The sequence below is a fragment of the Sesamum indicum genome, linkage group LG3 (genome assembly GCF_026168435.1).
Source record: "Sesamum indicum cultivar Baizhima isolate 11 linkage group LG3, ASM2616843v1, whole genome shotgun sequence".
NCBI lineage: Eukaryota > Viridiplantae > Streptophyta > Magnoliopsida > Lamiales > Pedaliaceae > Sesamum > Sesamum indicum.
Window position 1 is genome coordinate 29994622 of NC_142659.1, and position 21666 is coordinate 30016287.

The 21666-nt window shown below is 35.8% G+C and overlaps 4 protein-coding genes across 10 annotated transcripts; all 4 read left to right on the plus strand.

Annotated features, from left to right (window-relative positions):
• The first annotated feature begins 2478 nt into the window (after window positions 1-2478).
• LOC105159326 (bZIP transcription factor 30) lies at window positions 2479-5592 on the plus strand. 2 transcript variants are annotated; one of them, XR_016064361.1, is made up of 4 exons: window positions 2479-4117; window positions 4210-4342; window positions 4430-4928; window positions 5166-5306. XR_016064361.1 is itself a non-coding variant. In XM_011076344.3 (4 exons), exons 1-4 carry the CDS (start codon window positions 3153-3155, stop codon window positions 5381-5383), a joined length of 1401 nt encoding a protein of 466 aa, XP_011074646.1. In that variant the 5' UTR covers window positions 2482-3152; the 3' UTR covers window positions 5384-5592. The 2 variants fall into 2 exon arrangements, 1 of the variants encoding a protein (XP_011074646.1); XM_011076344.3 differs by having other exon boundaries at window positions 2482-4117; window positions 4430-4514; window positions 5166-5592.
• A 731-nt stretch (window positions 5593-6323) lies between these two features.
• On the plus strand, window positions 6324-10896 carry LOC105159579 (protein IQ-DOMAIN 32). Its single transcript, XM_011076690.3, has 6 exons — window positions 6324-6729; window positions 7106-7417; window positions 7505-7732; window positions 8300-8383; window positions 8499-10104; window positions 10526-10896. The coding sequence occupies exons 1-6, from the start codon at window positions 6646-6648 to the stop codon at window positions 10543-10545; spliced, it is 2334 nt and encodes a 777-aa protein (XP_011074992.1). The 5' UTR covers window positions 6324-6645; the 3' UTR covers window positions 10546-10896.
• A 1266-nt stretch (window positions 10897-12162) lies between these two features.
• Window positions 12163-16483, plus strand: LOC105159327 (Pentatricopeptide repeat (PPR) superfamily protein). 2 transcript variants are annotated; one of them, XM_088878170.1, is made up of 3 exons: window positions 12163-12303; window positions 13148-15767; window positions 16154-16483. In XM_088878170.1, the coding sequence occupies exon 2, from the start codon at window positions 13293-13295 to the stop codon at window positions 15465-15467; it is 2175 nt and encodes a 724-aa protein (XP_088734296.1). In that variant the 5' UTR covers window positions 12163-12303; window positions 13148-13292; the 3' UTR covers window positions 15468-15767; window positions 16154-16483. The 2 variants fall into 2 exon arrangements, with proteins under 2 accessions (XP_088734296.1, XP_088734297.1); XM_088878171.1 differs by having other exon boundaries at window positions 13148-15754.
• LOC105159328 (zinc finger CCCH domain-containing protein 6) lies at window positions 15661-21530 on the plus strand. 5 transcript variants are annotated; one of them, XM_088878173.1, is made up of 4 exons: window positions 15661-15767; window positions 19502-19711; window positions 20149-20273; window positions 20404-21530. In XM_088878173.1, the coding sequence occupies exons 2-4, from the start codon at window positions 19544-19546 to the stop codon at window positions 21434-21436; spliced, it is 1326 nt and encodes a 441-aa protein (XP_088734299.1). In that variant the 5' UTR covers window positions 15661-15767; window positions 19502-19543; the 3' UTR covers window positions 21437-21530. The 5 variants fall into 5 exon arrangements, with proteins under 5 accessions (XP_088734299.1, XP_088734300.1, XP_088734298.1 ...); XM_088878174.1 differs by lacking the exon at window positions 15661-15767 and adding an exon at window positions 16152-16229; XM_088878172.1 differs by lacking the exon at window positions 15661-15767 and adding an exon at window positions 16826-17196 and having other exon boundaries at window positions 19499-19711.
• Window positions 21531-21666: the final 136 nt, after the last annotated feature.

The window sequence follows — 21666 nt, forward strand, 5'->3', positions numbered from 1 at the left end:
ATCTTATTTAACTTTAAGTCTATAAAATTTAAACAATTTAACTTACTAATTACATTTTAGCTTATTGTAATTAAGATGTATTTTTTCCTAATTAAGAAATTTAATTGAATGCAAGATTTGTTAGTTTAGGAGGTATAGTACCTCAAAAATAATTGAGGGGGGAAATTATTTCTAACCCTAATATTAATATAATACTCTATTTATCTTAAGTGAATTGAATAAATTTTAATTATTGTTTTGTAGTTTTTTTAAAATTTTAAATAATTGTGATTATAATACTTCACATTGAAGTTCAAAATGAGATCAATGATTTTAGGACTAAAACTGGATTCCATGGGAATGTAAAAACAAACAAAGTTTATTAACTAGTAATTTATGGGACTAAGTAAACAAACTTCATCTAAGTCAAGGAAAATACATATTATAAATTGAGAAGGTGTAATACAATGTTCGATAAGATGTCGATATTTTAATATTATTAAAATATATTCAAATTTGATGCCTCTAGATTTGTTGGGCCAAGTCCACCAATAAGGTGGATAAAATCTATCAATAGGACGGATAATAGTCCATCAGTAAGGAGGAAAAACCCACAAGCCTACTTGCGACTTTACTGAACAGACAAATCCAAAAAATAAGCTCATTCCAACCGGACACGTCATTATGCATTTGGGAGGACACATCATATAACTTGTCAATACATTTATACACATCACCCTAATATATCTCTAGGTGGTTCCAAGTAAATTGATTACAAACATGCTGGAAAATCTACAACTAACTAATTCTCGAAATTATAAGCAGATTTGGCAGAATTTAGTTCAGCTCACGTATCTCAACCAATACTTATCCAAATCACCAACGGTTTGTTGCGTATGACAACAACTCAAATGACTTTCTAATGATGTATGGAACTCAGTATTTAACTCCGTACAAGCCTATAAATAAAAGTCTTGTGCAGATTTCTAAAAACATCAAACAACAACATCACACTTATTCTCAAACTCTCACTTTCTCTCATTATTTTCTATCTGTTAAAGTATTCTGAGCTATAATTTGCACCCTACACGAATATTCATCATTTATAATCATATCTCACTATTATTATCACTTTATTTCAAGTTTTCTCTTTTATTGTTTATCCGTTACTGACTTAAGTATCGGGGTGTTAACCTCTGTTTTGCAGGGCTAGTTTTTCAATAATCTTAAAATTTTCTTGAAAATTCTTTGACCCTTGTGGTGCGGACAAATTTCAGGTATGCATCAAAACTAAATTATAATTTAAATAAATATTTTATATTGTTAATTTAATTTAATTTATCAATTTAAATATAAATTTTTATTTTTTAAATTTTTTTATATTTAGATATTTAAATAATATTATTATTTAATATGTATTATTTTTTAATTAAATATTGGGGACGTGGCAGGAGCTACGTGGTTCTTTTACCATATCATCCTTGCGACGTAAGAATTTTTTCAAAAAATTAAAAAATATTCACATCAACAAAGTTGGTTGGACAAGTGTTAACCCCCGATTTAAATAGATTATGTGCACCCCACGTGATGAATTTCAGTTAAATTAGGGTAAATTGAATTAAAATTAACACTTTTTATGAGTTATCATCTTAATCAATTTTTTAGAATGTCTTTAAATTAAAAGTGTCACCGTCCCTGAAAAATTGGAGTAAAATTGCAATTTTTCCCTAATTATTATTACACTGACATTGTAAAAAAACTGCCATTATCCCCTTGTTCCTAAACACAATTGGAATATTATCCGACACACACTCTCCATAATGCTCCAATCAGAATATTCAGACAACCCATTCTCAATTAATGAATAACCACCTACTCATAATTCTTATCCAATTCCGAGGATAAATTAAATGCGTTTCATTTCGAAGTCCCATATTTACTACTAATTAAACTATTTCTTCTTTATAAACAAAGTAAGAATAGGAGAAATGCTATCTTTGGGATTTAATGGAGATACCATTCACGAGTTAATTCGTTTTTGTCTTCTTGAATCCCACTTTTGGAAAATTGATTTTAATAACTTGAAAGATGGTCAAAAAAATAATTAACTTTGAAGTTATAGCTAAAATCCATAAATCTAAAATGCAAGAATGAATTAAGAGAAATAATCAAGTTTTAGTATTTATTTCTCGTCGTAAAACAAAATTTTAAAAAATTCGAATTCAAACTCGACTGGATTGAATTTGAATCAATCATATAATAAGTATAATATATTTATCATAGAACTAATGTACAATTAAAAATAACAACGAATTAATGATAATCCCATTGTATAATTGATTTAATTTAGCCAATTCTAATTTATTCCAAAATTTTCGAGGCCCAAACATTGTACCAAATCACAGTTGAAATTCACTCCCAATTGCAAATGGAAAAGGAAAAGAAAAGTTAAAATATTCGGACGTCGGACTTTTCCACAAAATGTGAATCCGACGGCCTTAATCCTACCGCTGTCATTTTTTCTTCTTCTTTTGGTTAAAGATCGTAGTCGGTCGGTGTACGAAGATAAACGGACTAATAATGTAGTGAGGAAGAACACATTCTTCCAATTATATTATAATATATTCGTCATTTTTTATGCAATCCAAAGTTTTCGTCTCATTCACACCCTACCCTCACTCTCACGCACTCCCTTTTGTTTTTTTCCGACGTAATCTCCGCCATTTTCAGCGGGAGTCACCATTCTATTTTTCACTATTTGAATAAATACACGAGTTTTTTTCGACTGTTTTAGTCATCAGGTACGAGCATTTGTTGCTGCTACTGCTTTTTATATGAAAGAATTTGTTTCTGGGGTTTGAAGTTTTGATTTTTGTAGTTTTAATGAGGTCTGAGAGTGGGTGAACTGCATTTGTTGCTTGAGATTTGGGGATTGAAGTTTGTGTGAATTTGTTTTGAGGGGTTTTCGAGTGATTGAGATTTGTGGTAACTGTGGCTCTCCTGTGATCACGGTTTTTGGGGTCTTTGTGCTGTAGGGTTTTCCGAGAACCAAAGTCGATTTGGTTGTGGGTGTTTGATTGTGTGATGTTTTGAGTGACTGAGTGTGAAGCTGTGAGTTCAATTCCTTCGAGGAGAAAAAGAAGAATAGTGTAAGTGGAACCTAGTTGATTTTGATGGCTCAAACCAATTTGAAGCAACCCCTGAATCAAAGTTTTAATGCTGGGGGTTCTCACTTGAGGTCTTTATCCCAATCCACCTTTTTCTCAAATAATTGCTTGCCCCCATTGAGCCCGTTTCCTCCTAGTGACTCTTCATTTACTCCCTCAAACTTGAATTTGAGGAATGAGCTGATGGAGGAAACAGATGTTAGCTCGCGAGGGCCTGCAGTTGGCCAGCCTTCTCCGAGGGGAAATCCGTTTCATGGTAATAATGGTCTCCCCCCTCGTATAGGGCATCGCCGTTCTAACAGTGATGTTCCATTAGGATTTTCTGCTATAATTCAGTCTTCGCCTCAGTTGGTACCCATAAGCAGCCATGGAATTTTGAGCATAACGGGGTATATGGGAGAAAATTCAGGAAATGACAAGCCCATTGGGCTGAAGAGAAGAGAAATGGATACAGTTAGTTACGGAAAGAATAGAGTTGAGGGAATAGGTTGCAGAAAGTCAGATGGAGAGGTTGTGGACGAATTGTTTGATTCTGTGATGGATTTAGATCATTCGGATGGTTTGAGTTCTTTTGGTGGTGAAGATAAAGATAAGGATACCATCACTACTGGCACGAAGATAAGTGGTGGTGACGGCAGCAATTCTGAGTCAGAAACGGTATCGAGGCATTGTACAAGCTCCAATGAAAGAGTCAAAAGAAGTGCTCCTGGAGATATTTCACCCCAATTTCGGCATCACAGGAGTCTTTCCATGGATAGTGGATTTGGAAATTTTCAGTTTGGTGAATCATCACCAAAATTACAGAGTAATCGGGTGGTTCAACCCGCACCAAGCAATTCATGGAATGAAAAGTCAGCTATGATCAACTTGGACTTTGCAGAAGGCGAATTTAGTGAATTTGAGCTGAAAAAGATTATGGCGGATGAGAGTCTTGCAGAAATTGCAGTATCAGATCCAAAACGAGCAAAGAGGTATGCTTCAGACAAAACATTTCTAGTGACTGTAGCGTGTAGTGAAATGGTGTCTCATTTGAGCTTTTATGCATCTATTTATATCGTCTCAGGATACTAGCAAACAGGCAGTCGGCTGCTCGCTCCAAGGAGCGGAAGCTGCGTTACATCTCCGAATTGGAACACAAGGTGCAGACTCTGCAAACAGAGGCCACCACATTATCGGCCCAAATTACTATTCTGCAGGTGCAGAGTTGACGACTTGTGATTTTCCATGAGGTACTTTCAATCAAAATTAATTATGTGGTGACTGAATATGTGTTCCCTCTTCAGAAAGACCATGGTGAATTAACCAATCAGAACAATGAGTTGAAATTCCGCATTCAAGCTATGGAGCAACAAGCACAACTCAGAGATGGTATTCTTTCTTTCTTGTCTGAATGTAATCTACTTTAATTTGTGGATGCACTATTTTTCGCCCAGAAGATTAGCAGTTGCGCCATATGGATGAGACGTGAAACATATGCCTCTAGGTTTCTAGAATCGATCTGGCTTCTGTATATCACTTTTACCAACCAATCTCAGTTGCATGCTGTAGATATAACTGACCTCCTTGACTGTGCCAAATTCGTATTTTCCGTGGCACATAGCTAACTGGAGTACTTTTCAGTGATTGGTTCCTTAAAAGTAGGTGTGTTCGACGGCATGATTCTTTGGCACGTGATACATCTCCTATAAACTTATTCCCGTCTACAGTTTATGGACAAAGTAAAACATGTTGCCTCAGATTGTTCCTACCTGCAACGGCACACATTCAGAAGGAGTTTCTAGGGTATAAGTTTATAACTACTATATATACATATATATATATATATGCAATATAATTTTCTATAGCTGGGTTTCTAAGAACTCCTTTTATTTCATTGTTCCTTTGATATGACACTTACAATTGTTGCTCTTCACTATGTACTAATTTCTTTTTCCTTTATTGTATTTTTAACTTTATGGGTTGAGACTTGGATGAAAGACGTACAGCTGTTCTTCCTTTTGCTTACACTTTATGTTGCAGCTCTACACGAGACGTTGACTGCAGAAGTTCAACGTTTGAAGCTTGCAAATATGGAGTTAAAAGAAGAGGGTAGAACATCAAATGGGGTGGCACAGCAGCTCCATATGAAGCATCACATGTTTCCTATGCAGCGACAGCAGCTTAATCAAATACAAAACTTATCAGTCACAACATCTCAGGCCGCTTCTACAGCTTCAACTGCTCCTGCCTCGGCATAGCCAACTCGTTTCCGAGCATGAAGTGTTGAGGCCAAACTTAACCGATTAGCTTGTCTACAGTATCTGGATCCAGATGCCTTGGTGCCTGGTGGTTGGTTTTTATTTGATTATATTTGTTCTGAATTACATAGAGAAATATTTTATCACGTTGGATTTGCTCTAATGGTACATAGATAAAGGTAATAAACTACGGTTTCAGTTGATTTGAATCTGAGTTGTAACGCTCTTTCCTTTAATTTTTACTGGCCGTGAGTTCTTTGGTTTACTGACTGCCTCAAAATTTGTTAGCTGCTGGAAGTTCAATCAGTAATTTTTGGAAAATAGTATCATGGAATTTGACTGCAAAATTAACAGTCAGTAACTCTTAATTGTTCCTCAAAGTTAAAAAATATAATAATAACCTTTTTTAAATAAGTTTAAAAGTTCTTAACATCAGCTCATTTCTAAAAAGAATTACTAAATATTTCATGATATTTTTTTAAACATCTTATAAAATCTTTGAAATTTTAAAATTCAACCAACACCTCTAAATATATAATCACCTTGCAATATTTTGCCTCTTTTATTTTAATTAATTCCTTTATAATAAAATAATGCATAATTTATAAGGTAAATTGCAACGGGATTTTCTAAAGTTTTTATCATAATTAAAAATATCCCACCATTGTTTGAAATTACAAATTCTTTTTGGAATCAATGATCGTCTAATAAATATTTTTCAACAATGGCAGTCACGAAGTATATTTGTGGACAACTAAATTTTTAGGTGTGTATTTATAATTTTTTAACTACTGAAAAAATAATTGTAATAATGATAAATCTCAAGAATTCAATTTTAATTTACCCTAATTTTTAATGATACAAACCCTTTGAACCTCAAAATTTAAGTCTAATTGTCCATTGATTGAATAGTTTTGAAGAATTTATGACAATTTCTCCGAATTGAAAAATAAGAGAAATTAAATATCCACGTCACACGAAAACAAAAGAAATCTCCGGGCTATATGCATGAACGTGGTCGGAAGAAGTGGAAGCGAACCCCAAAAAGTGAGCTAGATTTAAGGGGAGATGTTGAGTCCGCGACCGCGTTCCCTTCAGTCGCTTCCAATTTCCAACGACGAACATAAGATAACTCCTCAGTACGTATGTATATGTGCGCTGTGTTGCTGTTCAGTGTAGACTCTAGCATTTAGTTCGGGAAGAATAGAGTGCAGAGAGAAAGAGGGAACTAAGGAGACAAATATTTGTAGAGAGAGGAAACAATGGGAAAACCAACTGCATCATGCTTTAGGATCATCGCCTGTGGAAGTGGCTCCGTCAACCATCACGATCTCCAATCGCTTCAAGTACTTCTCCATATATTTATTTATTTGTTAACGCGATCAATTTCGTATGCTTTTCTTGATGATTTCTGTATCCAATTTCGACCCTGCAGTTTGAATTGTTGTTCTGTATGGTTTGAGGTTGTGCGTATTTGCTTGGAATCTGCATTTTCTCGTTTGTCTATTTTTGGACGGTAGAGTTTCGTGATCATTAATGCAGCTGGTTTTGTGGCTTACTTTTTCCATTGATTTGGTTTGCATGTATTTTGAATCGTTTTTTCTTCTTTTATCTGATTTATACGGTACAAAACATTTTCTTTTCTTTGTTCATGCAACTCTTTGAGCCTGGATGACTGCCTATATCAACTATGATCCCTTCTTAATCTTTTTGAACTTGCAGAGCAAGGCTTCAAATGATCGGCATGGATGGAGTTTTCGGAAGAGATATGCTGGACGTCGAGTCTTGAGTAAAAATGTCATCTCAGAATTACCTTCATCTGCAACCAATGAAAGCTCAGAATGTAAGTCTAACTTGATTGTTCCAGTGAAGACATCTGCAATGCAATTGACTAAAGAGAAGAACAAGTTGTCTGCTCAATTGGATTTGGATCTGTCAGATGTAATAGCTGCCACAGAAGATGACTTTAGATCAGATGCAATCCTCAATGAGTCCAGTACTATCATAATCCAGGCTGCCATTAGGAGATGTCTGGTAGGTCTCTATACCATGTGATAGTTCTTAATCTTTTAAGTTAATTAGATGTATTCACGTCATTCTATTCTTTTTATGCATTTCCAGGCTCACAGACTGCTACTGAAGCAGAAGAAAATAACTAAATTGCAAGCTGTGGTACGGGGATATTTAGTTCGAAGGCAGGCTGTTGGAACTCTTCAGTGTGTTCAAGCGATTGTCAAAATGCAAACTCTTGTAAGAGCACGCCGTGCCCGTCTACTTGTAGAAGGGTCAGGTAACTTCGAGAAGAAGAAGGAAAACAGTGGAAAGGACAATCTCAGCCCGACACCCTTGGTAAAAACATTTACTTGACCTTTTAATATTCAGCATTCTACCCCCAAACTCCAATCCACCTCTCAATGATTATATTGTTTGTTTTTATCTTGTAACAAAGATTTGGAATCTTTATTCCTGTCAATTGTTGGCAGATTCATCACCAGAGCTGAATGTAGGAGGGTTCTAGATATTTTGTTTTGACAGCGTAGTTGAATCCTAAGTCAATCTTGAATATTTATCAGCTTCAAAAGATGCACATATATCCTATAAGTAGGGAGGTTCAAGAGCACTACTCTAGAAAAGCTCGCAATGATAATGATTTTGAAAAATTTTAAGCGTTCTAATAGTTTGTTATTACCTAAATTTCCTGAGGGGCAAATGAAAATTTTATGCTTTAAAGTACTTCGATTGCTAAGGACTTCATCCTCATCCTCTCTGCTGCACTTGATCTATGTTGCTTATTTATATGAGTGAGTGTGCTGTCTTCATATATGATGGAAGAAGGGCCAGATAGTGTGGTTTTCGTACTTTCTTGGTATTTACTTCTATATTTGATATCTTCTCATCCTGATCTCTTCATTTCAGAGAAGCAAAAGAGAAGCCAAATCAAATGAAACATACACTTATACTTCCACAGAGAAGCTACTTAGCAGTAAATTTGCTTGCCAGGTAAAGGGACATGGATTGCATGGTTTTATATTCTGGTTTATGTTGACATATTATTTTCATACTTTATGTGGAGTGATAGACTTATTTGGACCTTGACATGTCGTCTTAATATAAGCTTATGGAATCAATACCAAGGACCAGAAGTATTAACATTAAATGCGAACCCTCAAAACCTGACTCAACCTGGAATTGGCTTGAAAGATGGATGTTAGTTTCATTGGCGGGTAAAGATGAGCCCCAGGAATCTGGTTCAGCTGCAGAGCAGCATGGGGAGGAAGATTCTAACGGCAGCCAGGATATTTTGGGCCCATCTAATGAGTCAAGAGACTTCAGTTCTGCTGCAGCACCATCAGCTGAAACATCTGAAGATGAAGACAATTTAATCATTTGTAATGCAGACAACTTATACCTCCATGCATGCTCATCAATCCCATCTGCGTTGTGCCATCACAAGTTAAAGAACATTGATGAATCAAAATCAAGATATGAGGTCGCACAATCTGGTTGTATCGAGATTGAGAAAACAGAGTTATCAAAGGTGGAAATGAAATATCTCCCAGAAGAAGAGGAAACAGGAAACGAACAAATTATACGCAATTCACATAAGTCTTCCCTCCAGCTACCTGAAACGGATGCAAAGAAGTTTTCCCAGGAGGCAAGTAATCCCAGTTTTATTGCTGCCCAGTCAAAATTCAAACAACTGAGTTCAGCTGTCACATATGCAAAATCGACATCTTTAACCAGTGGCGATTCGGGAGTTGCATCCAGTTTTGGTAAGGTCTCCGTTTTGACTGATCCACCATTCAGGTCTATGGAGATTGGCATGGAGTACACTTCCATTTCCAATGCTTCTGCTGTTCAAGCTGCTGGCTCTGAATGTGGTACTGAACTTTCCATTTCATCTACCCTTGATTCACCAGATAGGTCAGAGGCTGGAGCTACGGATCTTCTAGAGGTCCAGAAAAATTTGGATGCAACTTACCACTCCAGAAGCCGAGAGAATTTAGATCTTGAAGCCAATGAGAAATATAGCATACTTGAAACTGAACTGTCATATGCCAACATAAGTCAGTTGGAGAGAGATGAAACTGTTGATTCAGCTGCTAGTGAGTGCGGTCATTTTGTTATTGCTGCAGACTCAACTCCAGCTCAGAAAAAGCTAGTAGCAGATGAAAGCAACCTGCATGTGGAGCTAGGTTCTGATGCAAGCCACCAGGTGCACAAGTCATCACCTGAAGCATCTCCAAGAAGCCATATGACCTTCCCTGAATCTCAAGCAACACCTTCTAGCCAGGTTCCCGTCAAACCCAAGGAAACCAGAGGTGAAGAAAGTGAGTCCAATAGCAAGCATATATCTTCATCAGCTGATAAAAGATTCCCTTTAACTCCTAATCATGATTCCGCTTCACGAAGTAGCCTGGAGCATAGAACTGGAAAGAGGCTGGATTCCTTTGTTTTAGCAAAACCTGATCATGTGGATCAGGAACTAAGAGATAGCAGTAGCAGAACGTCTCTGCCAAGTTACATGCAAGCAACTGAATCAGCAAGAGCCAAAGCAATATCAAATGGATCTCCAAGATCAAGTCCAGATGTGCCGGACAAGGATACCTACATAAAAAATAAGCACCCCCAATCTGGAAGGCAAGGATCTCCACATATTCACCGTCCCCTGTCTCAGGCACAGCAGAATGCAAAAGGAAATGGTATCCATTCTCCTCAAGGTACTAATCAAATTTTCTTTCCATATAAGTTTGTCCATACAATTCGTGCCCAACTCCATATAACCTAGCAACCATGCTTTTTGATAGTATTCTTTTGTTGAAATATTATGGCTTTAAATGATTCGGAAATTGAACTCATCGGGGAGCAAAGAACTCTGGATGTCATATTAATGTGTTTGTGATATTTACCATACACATTATGAATTTTCCCATTTAACATAATGCATCTCTTGCTTTTCCGAATATATTTACTGGGAACCAAACAAATCAGAAGGCACCGACTAATGGAGCTATGTAAATGTACTGCTGATGTGGTTTATTCCCAATTCTTGCATAGTTGTATATCCCAATTGTTCTTTACATCACTTTATATTAACTTTCTCGTGTGTGAACTTATTTCTGGGATTTGTACTTGATTCAGAGTGGAAGTGGCGGCATTGAACTCTAATCTTGTGACCTCAGCTGGTGATATTCGACTAGTCCCTGATGGATATTTCTGACTTTTGGCTGCTTGTCCTATTTGTGTTGCAATGTTTGCATGCAGAAGAGAACAGACTATGCATCAGTATTGCATTTTTGCTTTTGGAGAGCGATGTAAAGACAGTGAAGTTGCATGTAAATTGCCATATCGTCTATTATTATTATTTCTTTTATTTTGTTTCTTGAATCTGTCTGAAAGTTACGTTTTAGTCTGGCAGCTTGATTGTAAGTTAAGTTGGCCGCCTAATATTATTTGCTTTGAGACGCTTATTTCGAATGAAATGTGAGGAGATACGTCCGGTTTTAATGAAATAGGTTTGTTTGTATCTGGACAATGGATTTCAAATTTTTCAACAGAATTCACGACCTTATTCTTATCAAATTGTTCAAAGTTTTAATTCTTTTAATTCTCGCTTAAATTTTAGTCTGTAGATAATATTGGATATTTGATATATATGTGTTACATTATTGGTTTTTTTGTGGAAAGAAAGGATAAAGGATGACTAGAATCAAGTCTACATATTATTTCTTTACTTTTGTTTTTAAATAACTAGACACTGTGGCATCCAGTATTTGCGGTCATAATTTTATTTTATTAAAATTCATAATTAACTTGTTTCTATATATTAAAATTTGTTATTATCTCATAACCTCACATGTAAAAGCTACTGATAACTCTTTTAATGCATTAATTGTCAATCAGCTAAAATCTAAAACTTTTGTATAATACATATTATAGCAGCAATGATTATATTGACATTCAAAATAAATAATATTATGTTATTTTTAATTAAATTAATGATAAAATTAAACAAAAGTTAGTAAATTTATTGCGAGTGCATTAATTTCACGGAATTAATTTTTTTAATGCATGTTAATTCAATATGAATTGAGAAGTTAAATATGTTCTACATTTTTTGTATTTAAAAAAAGTTGATGTGAGTGGTACAAGAACTACCCTTTTATACCTATAAAATCCCTTTGCTTTATAATAGTATAGGTAACCTTCAAGGTAAGTTGTTTAATTTCATAATAAATAGTTAGTAAAAAATTGGTTCACAAACTAATATGTGTAAGTTTGGTAAGACTCTATTTGGATTTGATAGAAGGATTTAAATACAAAATTTAAATGAGTTTATATTACTAAAAATTAAATTTCATTAATATTCAACAAATGCAATTTTAAATTTAAAATTATTCAAAAAAATTTAAGAAAGATTACGAGAAATTTAAACTCACAACTTTAATTTATAATATTCTCTCATCGCATATTAAATTTTGTTATTCTGTTAAAAAAAAATATAATTTCAATCAATTAATTAATTAACTTATACTAATAGTGCATAAATGTTAAATAAAAATAATAATTACTTTTCAAAATTCATTATTAATTAACTGTAAAAATTTAATCAAGCAATAATCATATAATTAGATAAATAATAAGAAAAAGGTTGTCCATTGCTACTCAAATGACCCATCGAATTAAAAAGGAAATAAGTAATTAAATATCAGAAACCATTTTTTCTATTTTCTCCTGTGTTTTACCTCACTCCGATTTTTCTCGCCAGGCAGCTCTCTCCACTCCTGCCACCGCCGCGCCACCTCCACCCCGGCAAATACATTCCGACCTCAAATTTCCCGTCGCCAATCCTATGGCTGTTAATTATTAGAGGATTGCAGAAGTCAAAGGAAGTTACTTCGGCTGCAGTTGGGTTATAGGTAAAAACTTTTGTGGAAATCATTACTATATCCTATTTTCAGTTCTATGTTTCCGGTGTATTGGAAGAAGAATGATTAATAGAATTAAAAGGTTCAAAAATAATTAGATGAAGATGAAATTCTATGTAATTTGTGGCAAAAAATGCAGAGGAAATTAGTTGGTAATTTGAACCTGAAGTAGGGAGGGCTTTTTACCTGTGTGGCAAAGCAACTTTTCGCAGTAGTAAGAATTGCTTGATGCAAGTAGTGGTCATTTATAAATTGCAACTGGAGCACGGCAGTAAGTTGAAAAGATAGGAGGATAATTGAAGTAAGTGTATGCAGAGCATCTTATTATTAGTCACTGACATGGTAAAAGAACTTGATCGAAATTTTCGGTTGCCGAATAAGAGATAGAGAGTTCAATAATTCCTCTTTCTCCTAGTCCATTATAGCTGAGTGGATGTGTGTTGCTGAAGTGAGGATCTTGAGATGGTTTGATAGGTGGTAACCAGAGTAGAAATGAAAATTTAAACGGATGCAACCTGGGAAAGGAAAGAAAAAATTCAAATTTTTCAGAAAGAATGCTTGGCATTTGCTAGTAAAATGATAAAGGAAATTCAAATGTTGATGCCATTGTTGCTAATACACTGACCATGATACCCTGGTTAATGGTTGAGACTGGTTTACAGTGACATTCAAGTTGAATATGCATAGGATGAAATTTTCTCAACTGGTAGTTTGTTCTTCAATATTTTTCAATTCTTGCCTCCTATACCAATGAAATCTTTTCTGCTAAGCAAATTATTTAACATCCTTCTTTCATTTGTATGGCGTGTAATTCATGAAGAGTTTTGGTTCTCAGTTTTAGGGGGAATCTAGAGCTATTGGAATTTGATTGAGGAATTATATCTGACATAAAGAGGGTGACTTCAATTCTGCTCTGTTAGTCATCTGACTCTATGTTTCTATGGCGATGACCTGGAATCTCTCAGCTCCCCAGTAGAGTTATGCTGCATAGATCAAAATGTTGGTTATGCATTTCGCAAAAGCTACATTCATTGCCCAAGACTCTTACTGTTTCATTTTATGCATGTGGGATTAATGAAAGTTTTGCCCACAGTAATGCTAATAGTAGTTATGGACCAGAATCTGAGACTGAATGGGAGAGATTGCTTAAACCCTTTGATCTCCAAGAGCTGCGGAGATCTCTCAATAAAATTACTCCATTTCAGCTGAATAAATTGCTTCAGCTCCCATTGGATGTACCCACATCAATGGAGTTGTTTCAGTGGGCTGGTAGCCAAAATAGCTATCGTCATTCTTTTGATGTGTACTATACTCTTATTGATAAAGTTGGGGCGGCGAAAGAGTTTAAGATCATCGACAGATTGTTATTGCAGATGAAAGCAGAAGGAATAGTTCCGCCAGAGTCCATTTTTATTATGATCATGAGGCATTATGGAAGAGCTGGTTTGCCTGGTCAAGCAACTACACTGCTTTTTGATATGAGGAGCACCTTTTCTTGTGAACCCACATTTAAATCCTATAATGTTGTCATAGATGTTCTCTTAGCTGGTAATTGTCCCAAAGTTGCCCCAAATGTTATCTATGAGATGTTGAGTAAGGGCATCTCACCTACTGTCTTTACTTTTGCTAGGGTAATGAAAGCACTTTGTATGGTGCATGAGGTTGATTCTGCCTGTTCCCTCCTAAGAGACATGACAAAGCATGGGTGTGTACCGAATTCAATAGTTTATCAGACTCTCATACATGCCCTGTCTGGTGCTAACAGAGTGAATGATGCTTTGAGGTTGTTGGAGGAGATGTTTCTTATGGGTTGTACACCAGATGTCAATACATTCAATGATGTCATAATTGGCCTTTGCCATGTTGATCGTGTTCCTGAGGCTGCCAAACTGGTTGATCGGATGCTTGTTCGGGGTTTTGCCCCTGACACTATAACTTATGGAGTTTTAATGCAAGGGCTATGCAAAACAGGTGAAGTAGACAAAGCAAGAGTGCTGCTGAAGAAAGTGCCAAATCCTAATGTTGTTCTGTTCAACACTTTGATTAATGCATACATCACAAATGGTCAATTTGAAGAAGCAAAAACTGTAGTAGATGAGAGTATGGCAAGTATGGGTTGCCAACCGGATACTTATACTTGGAACATTTTTATTCGTGGGCTTTGCAAGAAGGGGTTGTTATCCTCTGCTCATCAAGTAGTAGATGAGATGTTGCTCAAGGGTTGCCAGCCAAATGTGATAACATACACCATTTTGATTGATGGGTTCTGTAAGAAAGGCCGGTTAAAGGAAGCTGAAGGCATCATAGAGGAGATGGCATATAAAGGTCTTTCACTAAATACAGTAGGATATAATTGTCTAATCTCGGCTTTATGCAAGGATGGACAAGTACAAGAGGCCTTGGAGCTTTTTAGAAGCATGCGGAGTAAAGGATGTAAAGCTGACATTTATACCTTTAATTCCTTGATATATGGGCTAACCAGAATTGATAAGATGGAAGAGGCACTATGCATGTTTAGAGATATGTTCCTTGATGGAGTCATTGCTAATACTGTAACCTATAACACGCTGATTCATGCTTTCTTGAGGAAAAGGGCAACCCAAGAAGCACTTAAGCTTGTAAATGATATGCTATTCAGAGGATGTCCTCTTGACAAGTTCACTTACACTGGCCTTATAAAAGCACTTTGCGAAGATGGAGCTCTTGAAAAAGCTTTGGGCCTCCTTGAAGAAATGATTAGAAAAGGAGTAACTGCTAATAACTTGTCTTGCAATATATTGATCAGTAGCTTATGTAGAGCTGGCAAGATACAAAATGCACTTGAGTTTCTAAGAGAGATGATTTACCAAGGACTGAAACCTGATGTAGTCACGTATAACAACCTTATAAGTGGTCTCTGCAAGATGCAACGGATCCAGGAAGCTTATAACTTGTTCGAGAAATTAGAAAGCGAAGGGGTCCGTCCGGACACCATCACTTACAACATCTTGATTGGTTATTACTGTAAAGCAGGCTTGTTTGAGCAAGCCTATGCACTTCTAGATAGGGGAGTGGCCAGTGGGTTGACACCCAATACTGTGACTTGGCATACACTAGTTACAAATCTGATAAAAAGAGTAATGAGGAGAGTTGAGTCTTTATCAGATCTCAATTAAGATGGAATAATTGGTTCGGGATGCACCATGTAACTTATATTCTTTGCTATAAATGAAACAGGAATTGCTCCATTGGGGTCTGTGGGTGTTGCAATCTTGTGGTTCCTGTTCCTCTCTTGCCTATTGTATTATTGTTTATTGAGTGCATGACGTGGTATAACTCACCCAGGATAAATCCTCAAGCACATGTACCAATTCACCAGTGAGCACTCAAAACCATACATCAAGGGATGTTACAGACCGCTGATCATTTCCAGCAAAATCAGTTAAAGGATGCATCTATTTAGGTAGTGACTTGAGGTATGCACTTGTTATATGTTGTTTACTTGTTCCATTGTGGGAAGGAACCCGAAATTGTGGATGAATTCTTTTCCGGAAGTTCAGAAGTCATCTTGGCACAAGCCATGTTGTATATGCATATTAATTTGACATGGTCAAATGTAAAAACCAGCAGTTGATGGTTCCAGCTTTGTGAATCGTTCCTCATACTGAAGTGATGACTAAATTAGAGTTAAATTGGTTAAACTATCAAACTTATGCAATTGCTGTTAATAGTCCTCGTCATAGTTTAGATAAGTTGATACTTTCCCAAAAGTTAAGATCCTTTGGATCTATACACATCTGACACTTGGATTTTGCTGTGTTTCATTAGTTAGATGTCTATCATGTATGCTATGTCTTCTCAGGAAAATGGTTGAAATGAAGATGGGAAATAATTGGGAATGAACTGACTCGATACTTAGCTGGGAATGTGAAGAACAGGTAGGAGAAGATCCTCTCATTTCAACTTGTTGATTTATTATTTTGTATGAGAATGAGGCCTGAGCTGGAGCAGAAGATATCAAGAATCACTGCAGCAAATGATAACCTAATTGATAAATATGTTGAGTGATATTCAAAGTTGTCACTTAGATATATTTTAAGTAATAATAATTTTGATTTTTTTTGGTGTGTAAATTATTATTTTTATTATAACAATATAACTATAGTGATGACTGATTATATTATTGTCACTACATATGGTTTTTAATTGTGTACAAAGATAATTTTATCCAGGATTATTTTGTCAGTAAGTACTTTGGTAACTGTGTTTACACAATAATCATCATTATTAAAATCATAAATTATTATTATTTGATAAATATAATTAGTGATAATATTAATATCGTTAATTAAATTAAATTAAATGTTATCAAGAACACTCAAATATAGAATAACATTAATTAAATTAAATAAATTTAGAAACTAGTCTAATTTGAAAAAGAAATAAGTAGGGCAATCGAATTCCTTTGCAACTTATTTTTATGAGTGAGGTATTCAAAATAAATATGTAATGTGCGTTCGAAAATTTAAAATATCTATTCAAAGTTATATATAGAAGACCGAAAAGAGAAGACTTCCATTACTCCAAGCAAGAGAAGGTGAAAAGGAAAAAGAAAATTAGAGGCACCTATCTAGGGTTTCTTGGATCTCTCCTTCCTTTCTCGCTGCGAATTCGCCTTCGCCCAATTGAAAAGCGATCAACTAAACTAGACAGAAAATAGGCTTCTTTTTAAGAGTTTGCGGTACCGGAAGTCGGCGATTTGATTGCTAAAAAGCGGTTGAATTTTTTAAGATATATCTATATATTTGAGAATCCAACCGAATCGAATTTATTTGATTTGTAAAAATGGGAGGATCGCAGAAATCGAAAACGGTTACTTGGGCTTCAGATCTTAATCTTTGTCAGGTAAATCTTCATAAAAATTCTTAATTTTCTTGATTATGTTGAGATTTTAACCAATTGTATCACGGAGTTCTGAGTAAGTGGAGAGGAATGAAATTTGGGGAATAATTAATTCTATGAATGGGTTGAATGAAAATGGTTTATCCATTGTTCTTAATGGCATTTCTATGCAATCCCGTCACGGGTTAACTGCAAAAAACTATCTCACTGTTGATTAGCAAAGATTAATTAATAGGAAAATATTTGATTCTAAATGGACCTTGAGAATTCAAAGAGTTTCTCTTCTGCTTCAATGCGTGTTTTCTCAATCCGAAATTGGTATCGATACTAGTTATAATTACTTGAAACTTTGCAAGTGAAAAGGCCGAAGGATAAATGCAAAAGTAAAGAGTCTTTACTTTTGTGAAATTCAGAGTTGTTATCACTATTTAATGTTGATTACAATCAGACAAAAGTTAAAAAGTTGATGAAGTTGGGGAATTGCACTCATTGAAAAATTAATGAAGAAAAACTCACTTGGTTCACATATAATTCAAGAAAACTGAAACGATTGCCTCCTTAATGAGACTCTGGTTCCCAGGTGAAAATTTACAGTTCTAACTGTTTGTTCACATGCTGCTTAATGCAAGGCTTTAAACGGAGATAACCCGTCTCTGTTCAACTTTATTTGCCAAGATTACTAACATTGATTAGTCTTCTAAGTAACTGAAACCTATTTCAGAACCATTACTGCTTTAACCTGAATGGTTACCCTATCTGGATGTAGTTTCGGATGTGGTACAGTTGGTGAATTCAGAGAGCTTTTTAGTTCATTTGAACTTGCTGTTTATTTTTGCTTTTCCAAGTAGTTAAACATCTGTGGGTTTGAGTTCTAGAACATAAAAGCTAAATATTATTTGCCAGCATTGTCTGTCGTATGGTCTTTCCGCAGTTCACAGGTGGCCATTGTTTTTTCATTGATTAGGTGCTCCTCCCGCGATGATATACTCATTTGCTGGATTCTAAAACTAGAAAATTTAAAATTCTCTTGACAAACTGTATATTTAAATGGCCATGTTAGTCGTCTTTTCTAACGTTCAATATGTATTTTTTGTTCTATGTCATAATACAATTGCTCATAAAAACTTGTTGAAACATTTCAAAATGTTATGTTGCTCTATTTGATACATGATGGATGACATTGACAACTGACTGAATACTGATCTTTCTGTTCTTCTGGAGTGGAACAAGTCTTTTAAGGTCTAAGATAAGAATCTGATTTTCATTATAGTCCGTTCTGTGCTAGGCTGGGCTCCTGGAGTGTGGTATAAATTGTTAAGCAAGTTTGTTTCTTGGTTGTATTTGTGGGAGTTAGACAGTAATCCTTCCTTTGGCAACCATCAGATGAGGTTAGTTTGTAGCTTTCTACTGAAATTGTAGGTCAGATCTGTTTTAAGTGAAAGACGTTCTTGTGATAAGTTTTGATCTGGCAATTCATTCAGTCATTCTCACTAAACGAATTTCCAAAATTCAGTTTTATGGGCACGAACTCCCATCTATTTAATTTATTTTTTTACTTTTATTTTACTTTTTAAATTTGCAATCCTGTTTTAATTGTTAACATTTTGGAACGTGGGATATGTATTGTAGGGTTCAAGAACGTGAGTGAGTTAATACAATTAAAGTTTATACCCTCCTTTGCATTTTAAATGCCCTTTTGTCTCATTTTGTCCTTCAGGTGTTTTTTCTTATTTTAATTTTGTCCCTGGAGTTCTTGCTTCTAAAGGTTCCTATTTGTTGAAGTTTCAAGTTTCCTGTAATACCCTTCTGAAGGTTTAAGCGAGTCAATATTTTTGCATGATTGAATGCATTAAATTAGTGGGATATCCTGAAGGGAAGATAATAAAACTGCAGGATGACATAATTTTAGTTCTCTTGCTTGAGTTTTGAGTGGAGGCAAAATGGACAACAAAATAGGCTGGGGAAGTACATGTAGTAACTTTTGATAGGTGAAGTTTATTGAAATACATGAAATGTACAGTCAGTCGATCTTCCTCTGTTGTTTATCCCTTTCCGTTCCACATGAGCCTGTGAAGCTTCAGTTTTCACATTGTTCCCTTGGTTGTTAAATTAAGAAATGAAAGACCAGCAACACATTTCGCTTATTCTCTTTTTCCCTTCTGGTCTTCTTATTGTTCAAGTGGCCTATGGAATATATCTCATCTAAGAAATAAAATACTTGTCTATATTCAGTTTTTGACTTGCAGATTTGTTTATGACAAATTCAGTCTATCTGTCTATCTAATAGCTGATGCCTTTTTGTTAGCAGGTAAAACTGTTTTTGTCAGAAGAGTCTCCTTCACAAGTTGGAATGGGAAGTGAAGACCATCTCCAGGCAAAGGCGTTATGGTCACTCCAGTCAGGTGGTATTGGGCTTGATGACAGTTTGCCTCCAGGCTTTGAAGAAATCCAGCCTGCAAATTTGTGGAGACTCAAGTTATCTCAAATACCCTTGATGAAATGGAGGTGCCCTCCCAGAGTATGTGTATGCATTATTGTGATCTTGTCTTTCTTCCTAAACTTATCAGATGCAAGTAGACATTAGGCATATATATTTTAACAATCCCACACTTGATGCTTGACCATTATAAAGTTTGCTGGAAGGGGGTGGTGATGCAGTCGTCTAACAGTCGTTGCCATTAGATATTACTTAGTCTATTTCTCAGTTTCTTCTGATTTTTATTCCACTGGTCTTTTGTGTCGTGTGGTGGTACTATGAGAAAAAACTATAGTTTTGACTGTTTTTTAAATGTTGCCATGAGACAAATCTAGGCCTTTTGTCCCTTTTGTCTTGCATCATTATAGACATATTTACTTGCAAGGTGGGGAGCAACATGAGAAACTAAAATTCGTCACATGATTGTAATGCTTATATGTACTTATACACTTTGGTATTCCGTCTTTTCTTGTTTGCAGTCTGAAGTAAATAGTGAATGGCGAGTCGTTGCTGGTGAAGAGAGCGAACAAATGAAAGCCCAGAATCAACGTGAGATGAGAGTATTGGAAGCAATTTATCCTCGTCCATCGGCTATCCCCCCAAAGTGCGATACTTAACTTTTCCTTTTCATTTCTTTACCATCTTTTGTGGTAATTAGGCTATATATGAAAATTGCCTGTATCTATTCTCAATTCTTGTTTGTAATAAATATTCTGCTTTTATTCCTTGTCCAGCCCTGCTGTATCAGTGGATGTGCAAGACTCAATTGATAGTGACCTAAATACCCCTCTAATTCCCGTCACACCAATTGAAGACGATGATGCTGCAACGGATGCATCACTTGGCTCCCTGACAACAAATGCTAATCCCATGATCTCACAACCCCAGCATTTACTGGGTGGATTGTTTTCTTCTCAATGCAATGGTAGTATCAATCCTTTTAACAATCGAAATTCAGCAACTGTTATGGAGCCAGGTATTCTAGCAGCTGCCCAAGCTGCCTTGTCCTCCATCATCTCAAAGAGTTCTAACAGTGAACAAGGAAGTTTGATTGATAGTGACTTGCTCATAAAAATTCTGAGTGACCCGGAAACCATTGGGCAACTCGTTTCAAGTCACAGTGCATCCTCCAGTGCCCAAAACGGCCCCCCTTCCAGCATGCACAGTACACCATCTCCTAGCATTCGGAGTATGCCAACCATTGGAGTGCAAGAAGTTACACAAAATATGCCATCCACCAGCACACAGTATATGCCCAATTCAAGGTCACTGCCTCAGAGTCCATTCAATCCAGTCAACATAAGAAGAGATCTACCCTCTGCTCACTCTTCGGCAAATGGGCCTTCTTATCCTCCTCAAACAAGAACAGGATCCATTCCTGATTTACGGCCATCCATACCAGATGTGATTTCAGCACGGGCGCCCTCTCCTTCTCCAAGAGCAATTCCTGTGATGAAGGATATTAACTATTATAAGAGCCTTGTTCAGCAACATGGAGCAGAAAGGCGAGACATTTTGCCACAATTTGCTCATCAAAGCAACCAATCAATGGGAACAAGTCGAGAACCTTCAAACTTTATAAAACCAAGAGAATCAAAACCAAGGATAACAAAACCCTGCCTTTTCTTCAATAGTTCCAGGGGCTGCAGGAATGGAGTTAATTGTGCCTATCAGCACGATACATCCTCCCAACAAAGGGTCAATGGTATTCCGGAGGTTCATGGAGCAAAGAGAGTGAAATTGGATAGAGGGATCACCGGTACATAATTGTGGAATTGGGATATATGAATTCTTTGTTTACAACGGCTTATTCCCAGCTTTTTTCTTTGTCTTCGCAGTCGAAATAATTTTAATTTTTTTCCTTGTGTTTTTTGGGTTTTTTCATTCTTAATCCAATTTATGGGTGTTAGGTTACATTTTCTCTCTTTGAAGTCCAAAAATTACACCAACCAAATAGAGTTTGAGCTTCAAATTACAGAGGGAACAAAATATATGAA